The sequence below is a fragment of the Lacerta agilis genome, chromosome 14 (assembly GCF_009819535.1).
Source record: "Lacerta agilis isolate rLacAgi1 chromosome 14, rLacAgi1.pri, whole genome shotgun sequence".
Taxonomy (NCBI): Eukaryota; Metazoa; Chordata; class Lepidosauria; order Squamata; family Lacertidae; genus Lacerta; species Lacerta agilis.
The window spans coordinates 27,768,098-27,775,199 of record NC_046325.1 but is presented as its reverse complement, the minus strand read 5'-3'; the positions used below and the strand labels follow the sequence as shown (position 1 = coordinate 27,775,199).

The 7,102-nt window shown below is 45.7% G+C and overlaps 1 protein-coding gene across 1 annotated transcript; it reads right to left on the bottom strand.

Annotated features, from left to right (window-relative positions):
* Positions 1–1,420: 1,420 nt before the first annotated feature.
* Positions 1,421–6,689, bottom strand: IGFBP4 (insulin like growth factor binding protein 4). The gene is given in 6 exon segments (XM_033168782.1): positions 1,421–2,434; positions 3,194–3,328; positions 5,400–5,426; positions 5,429–5,564; positions 5,774–5,841; positions 6,681–6,689. Coding segments are annotated over 6 exon segments (510 nt in total). The 3' UTR covers positions 1,421–2,299.
* Between the last annotated feature and the right edge of the window lie 413 nt (positions 6,690–7,102).

Genomic DNA, 7,102 nt, shown 5'->3' with positions numbered 1-7,102 from the left:
GTGATTTCAGCTGGTAGTGTTTCAGCCTGTGAAGCTAACTGAAGCATTCTACAGGAGACCCTTTGTTCTTCTGTCCCTCACAGAGAGAGAGAGAAAAGGACTCCCTTTCCCTGACGACATGATCCTGCTCTTCAGCTTTACATTTGGGGCTTCCTGAATGCAGGCTCCCCACCTCAGGGCAATGATAGGAGCTTCCCATTTCTCTAAGTGGAAGCGGCGATCATTTCCAAGGCCGCTCGTAGTACTAAGTTTAGTTTTTGGTTTCGGAGAGAACAGGAGACTTTCAATATCTTTGTGACATTTCCTTTATTTACAAATATACAAGCAGCGCATAAGTGGAAGCAAACGGGCACTCCAACTGCAGGTACAATATCTTTCGGAGAGCAACTGGAGCAGTTCTCCAAAATGGCATTCCTAGATTTCAGCTCACACCACATAAACATCCTCAGAGCTCCCCGGGGCCATTCAGATGTAACACAAAATCATGGCTTGCTGTTACACATGACCATGCCCTGAGTAATTTTAAGTTTGCACATCTCTCTCTTTTCTCGCTTACCTATGTACAGCTATGCTTTTATCTTTGCTGTGGCAAACCCCCTCCTCTGAAAGTGTAGTTTACATTGGGAGGAAATCCCCATTGGTGCTAACATGAGGAGGTTTTCTCCAAATATTAGCTTTAGAGGACAGTAGCAGGGAATGAAAAAATTAAACTGTGTCTTTGGAATCCCAGTAATTTCTCCCTGCTCACCAACCAAGACTTGAAATCATGCATTGTAAATGCAAAGGCACATTTAACATCAAACCTAGCTTGTCTAATGCTTCCCTTACACACCCACCACCAACCTACCTGCTTTTCAGGGTACTGGTCTAAGACCACCACCCCTCCAGGTGAATTGTCTAGGAAATACCCACAGCCATCAAAACCGGAATGGAGAGCCTGCTACCCTCCAGGTGTTGTTAAACTACAAATCCCATCAGCCCCAGCCATCATGGCCGAATGGTCAGGGATGTTAGGAGTTGTAGTCTAGCAACAGCTAGAGGCCTGCAGGTTGTCTCCACCTCTTGATTTAACAAGCATTAGGATCCTTTTGTTTAAAATACCTGACTGTCATTGGGTGTCTTTATGCAAACCATAGCAGTAGACCAATTCATAGTCATTGAGACCAGGTAAACCAGGTTACCTTATCAAGGAGGCTTTTCTTTATGTCAGTTCTCCCCCCCCCCTGCAAAACCCAATTTAGCTTGCTAAGAAGTGTACCAAGTATACGGACAGTTCCTCGTTGTGCTGGATGTTCCTGGTGTGGAAACGATCCACACCCGTCACGATTGATTTTGATTTGTGTGTTGCTTATTTTACGGTTTATAAATAGCTTTCCCCAAGAAATGCTCAGACTAGGCGATGTACAACAATCATAACATTAAAAAAGAAGTTTCAATAAACAATGAAGAACAGTAATATTCACAGCAATTTTTAAAACATTGCGACCAATATATTAGCAGATAATCACAGCACTAATTGCACGCGGAAGCCTGGTAGAGAGGCAGGGCAAGAAGAGTCGCCATGCAGAAGTATAAAGTCACATGTAGACTTTAGCCCTTAGTTGAAACCCATAAGGGAGGGATCATCATGAATGTACAGGGTTGACACCAACTCGATGTCAGAAAGAGGAAGATGGCTGCCTCTCTCCCAAGCCACATCTCCCTGTTTGCTGGGGTGGGAGGGTGAAGAGGACTCTGATGATGGGGATCTAGATCTTTCTCTCCAAAGCAAGGGCACTCAACATGGTGCCCTCTGAGTGTTAGGGCCCAACTCCTACCATCCCCAGACATTGGCCATGTTGGCTGAGGAGATGGGAGGCTGATGTCTAACAACTTCTGGAAGGCCATGTGTTGGCTACCGCTGCTCTAGAGGCCAAAAGCAGAAGTGGGCCTACCTGGGGGCAAACACTCTCAAAAGACCCCCATCCAATTACTTAAGTTAAAGCTTATACTGCTTCGCCCCCCTGCCCCAATGATGGCCAGTCAAATGGAATGTAGTTTCCAGAGTCTGTGAAGAAGGAACCGCGGTTGCTAATTCTTACCCAATTAAGCACCAGAGAGATGTGGATGGGCTAGATCATGTCAGGCTTAGATTAATGTAGTTGTGAGGGGGTAGGGGCAGGTGTAACTTCCCCTTAAGGAACAAAACAAAACAAAAAAGCATTGTGGTAACATCCCCATTTGTGATCCATCTGTTCATCAAACAGTGCTATGGCAGTTCATCAAGGAAAGCCTCAGCGTCCTCTTCTCTTCAGTCACGTCACTCTTGCACCCCATCTGCAGGTTGGTGGCAATCCAAGTCTCCCTTTAGCTCCAGGCTTCCCGGCAACTTGACCCCGGTTTTCCGATCTACACACCAACATTTCCCTCGTTGCCCATCCAACGCTGGATGACACTGAAAGGGCAGAGGAATAAAATTAGAATTGACAGCTCTTTATTAGGATTTAAAAGTACCTTATCCACCTGTGTCCACCTAGAGCCACAGGAAGGAATATATTCTCAAGCAACATTTCTCCAATGAAAATAGTGACATCCTATTCCACATAATATTATTATTCTATTGTTTATCCTCTGCCCATCTGACTGGGTTGCCCCAGCCACTTTGGGTGGCTTCCAATAAATAAAACATTAAACATTTTTTAAAAGCTTCCGTATACAGGGGTGCCATCAGGTGTCTTCTAAAGTTTGTATAGTTACTTATCTCCTTGGTTCACGGATTGCATACCTCCATTCCCTCCAACATTTCTCCGATGAAAATTGGAATGTCCTAAGAAACAGGACATTCCAAGATCAAATTGGAAATGCTATGGCTTTTGTAAATCCAGGACTGTCCCTGGAAAATAGGGACACTTCAAGGGTCTGGCATTCTCCGTGGCAGCCCCTAAGTTATGAAATTCTCTCCCCACAGGGGTGCATCTGATACCTTCACTAAACAGCTTTCAGCAATTGCTGAAGATGCACTTCTGCACTTTTGACTTTGCAAGACTTGTTTTGTTTTTAAGCAGGAGTTGCATACTTGGGCTCACTTAACACAGCCTGGTTATGTCTTAACTAGTAAACGCATAGCATATGCTCATAATTTATACACTAATGATGCTGGGGGACAACACAAAACTGAGGTCCACCCATCTTTGAGCCAGTGTTCCAGTGTTACCTGTTTGGGGTGGAAGTTCCCATTGTGGTCACAGTTGGGAATGGGGATTATATACAGGTCCTCGTGGGTTCTGGTTTGGGAAGCTGCTAATCTCTCCAGCGCTCTGTGAAGTTCACTCTGACACGAGCCTTGGACCTGTTGACAAAACAGTAGGAGGCAACGAGTCAGAATGTGGACGGCAAGAAGTGGAGAAGGCGTGGAGGCGCCAAGCAGAAGCACCACTGTGCTTGCAGCCTCCTTGTTGGAAAGGATCGAAATATCTCCAGGGCTGAACTGCAACCCCCCTTTTTTCCAGCACAGGACAATATAGCTGCTATGCAGCAAAAACGCCCTGCTTCCCAACTATTTGCAGCTCTACCTTAAACATAAGCTGGGGTTGTGAATCAAATGAAGGTGATTGCTTTGTGAGAGTGGCCTTGATTTGGAGAAAGGCTGATGGGGATCTACACAAGCGGTGACCCACAAAGCTGAACACAGCCTACCAGGCGTGCATGGTCACATATCAGAGGCCTGATAAACCCTTTTGCTGCCTTACCTGGAATTGTAACCATGTGCTGTAAACATGGTTGGTGGCCTGTGTTCTGCTTGGTAGGTCACATAAGCTGTGCTGCACATATGTAAACCAAATCACAGCGCTGTGTTGCAAAAGGCTGGAAAGCTAAGGCCTCCCAATGACATTTTTTTTAATCAGCTGTTCTCTCTTGCACAGCCTTTCTCGGATCTTCTACTGAAATGTTCAATGGGATATGGTGATGAAAACTTGAGATTCATAGGCCTGTTTGTAGGACTACTTCCTCTTTGTGGTACAAATATGCACAAGTGACATACTCATTCTGGTTTAAGTTACAATTTTCTGGGCTGACCTGCTGCCTCTTGGCCTCCACATCCTATTTTAGCAACAACTGTAAGAAAAACACCGGGGCCTAATTTGAATAGTAGAATGCTTGGTATCTGGTGGGCGGGGCTTGTGTGTTCTGCTCCGGAATTGGCCCTCCCTTCAGTGTGTGTTCCGTTAAGAATGTCAGTTAAGAGGGACCAACTGCCTCTTCTTGTTTCTTGCCTCACACTTGCCTCATGATGCTGCATTTAGTTTCTCTCGGACATTATGTTATTTTGTTACAGTTTTCTCTCAGTTTATTATTAAAGCTTGTTTACATTTACGTGAGCCACTTATTTTGTTCAAAGAAAAAGAAACTACTGAAGAAGGGTGGAATATCCTAAATTGGGTGAATGAGGGGATATTCCCAGTTTGCCAGGAGGATTGATTTTGTAAATCATCCCACCTCCACCACAATTTGTACATTTTTACAGAACCATGCTCCTCGCTTTTAACATTAACATGTGATTTAGAAAATTCCATGGCTTCATTCAAAGCGCACTGGAGTTTTCTTGGATTATTATTATTTAGATTTAAAAAAAAAAACACACACACACACACAACCCTACTTGCCATACATTCGGGTTTCCCCGGACATTTTGCCTATTCAGCAAAAATCCGCCTGGACGCCATTTTGCTGCCCGATTCCTGGATGTGTCTGGAAAAAACCCACGTTTGGCAGCCCTAGTTGAAGCAAGTTGGATGATGCCTTTATTAAAGCCATTGAGCGGCAGAAATGTTGCTTTACTTAGCTCTGCTGTGAAATAAGGAAATGTGGCCCTTCAGTGCATTTGGACTACAATTCCCACTCTCCTTGACCACTGGCTATGCTGTCGGGGTCAATGGGAGTTGGGTGCTTCCATTTCTGGGTGGAATTCAATCATATACTGGCAAATTCAGGTGCGCAGTTGAAGTTGATTCAGAGCTCTTGCACAACAAACCCTGCACCCACCCCCAAATAGGGACTTTTTTGCAATAAGGAAAGAGATGGGGAATGCACTGGGTAGTGTAGGATGACACTTGCTTGTGGCAACACTATATAACCTCCCCTCAAGCAAATCAGAAAAATGCTCAGTAAAGAGCCATTGCCATTTCACCTCCCCACAAACTCTGGCCATAATCCTGATCTGAAAGCACACTGAAGTGCTCACAAAATCAGGACAAAATGTTCATTAAACGGCTCATTTGGAAGCAAACTTGGAGTCCAACATCTGGAGGGCCAAAGGTTTAAAGGAACAGCAAAGTTGGGCGACAGAAGTGGAGGTACCTAATTTGCTCAGATGGTGGCTTTTCGTTCCCCCCCCCTGAAGAGAAACCAGGACACCTCACCACTGGCCGGGTGTCCTCCCGGATGGGCAGGTTCCACTGGTCCTCATTTTGACAACAGTGTTTATCCGCTCGCGGTTCCTTGCTTGCTGCTTCTGACGGCATTTTCTGTCTTGGATGCTGCAGGGGCTGAAGTTGATGGTGGGTGGGAGGTCAACCTCCTCGGATCTAAATAGGAATGAAGTCACAGAGGCATGAAAATAATTGCCAGAGGGGATTTGTTTTAGGGGCTGGAGCTTGCAAAGAGCAGTCTCAACACATTTTTGAGGACACGCACACCCCAACAGTTAGCCGCTGTGTCGGTTGCTTTACACAGAATGTCAGTGTGGGGCTTCCTGAGTTTCCAAAAGATTCTCCTCTTTCCCTGCAGTTCTCACCGTGGGAAGCCAGGCACATTGACCACGCAGCTCATGCTGACCTTGTCAGTTGTGTGGACCAGCTGGTCCTGCATGTTTGAAACAAGGCAATATGCTCAAGCAGATTGGTGCAGTTCCTAAGAAGAAATATATCTCAGGTTCAAGGCCTGTGACCAGAAACTTGCCCTGTTCGCCCACCATTGCATATCTGGCTGGAGTGCAAAGTAAATTATCCCTGCATTCCTATCACTGAAAGCAGGTTCCAGAGCTAATCCCTGCTGAGGTTTTGCTCAAAAGCAAGCACTCCTGGAGTGGTAAGGCAGAGGCATTCTGCACATGCTCAGAGGCTAATGTTTCACATATTCCAGCGATGGCAATCAAAAGAGGAGCTGGGCCTGTGTCTTGGCTGAAATCAAGTCTTAAAGGGATGTGTGGCTAGCAAACTGGGCCACGAAAGGTATTTTTTTGCCAACCCTGCTCTGAGTTGGCCCACACAAGCCTTTCATGGTTTGCCTCAGCCTCCCTCCCCTCCATCCTTTCTCTCTTCTAAAGCCTGCCCAGTTGGCTCCCTCTGAGTTTCCAAAGTATGGCTGTTCTCCCTTTAATCCCTCTTTTCCAAATGGGCCGCATCCAAGTTTCCATTCATTTATGTGCAACTTTGGATCAATTTCTTGTCAGCTAACAAACACTGGAGATGCCTTTGCTTCTTGAGCAAGGGACAGGGTTTTTCCTGTAGGTAAGATCTCTGCTGTTCCCTTCAAAAAAAAAACTGTAGGAGGCAAACTTCACGAGAGGCTGAAGAAATAGGATAGAAGTCTATTTTACAAAAGCTCTCCTGCTTTCAGTTATTACACCTAACCTGTTTTGAGTGACAACTCTGTCAGATTCAGTAGTCTCCTTATGAGGGATTCCTCTGTAGAGAACTCACATTGACCATGTTAATACATCATGCTAAACTATGATTTGGCACAGGACAGGGGACCTTTCGCCTTTCAAGTGTTGCTGAACTACATCTCCCATCAGCCCCAGCCAGCATGACCACGAGGGGTTATAGTGCAACAGCAACTGGAGGGCCAGATGTTTCCAACCCTTGTTATATCATGGCATGCAGAAGCAAGACCTTTAGCTCTTCATCTGAACCCTCTTTTGGGTGCCCCTTCTGAGGGAGGCCTGAAGGATGGTGGCAAGAGGGGGGCAGCTTTGCAGTTGCAGGTCTTCGTCTGTGGAATTCTCTCCCCAGTTAGGTCCACCTGGTGCCATCATTAACTTATTTTTGGTGCCAAGTTAAAAAAAAAAACACCCCTCCCTCCTCCTAGGCATTTGATAGATAATGCTGATTTTGCTTTATGA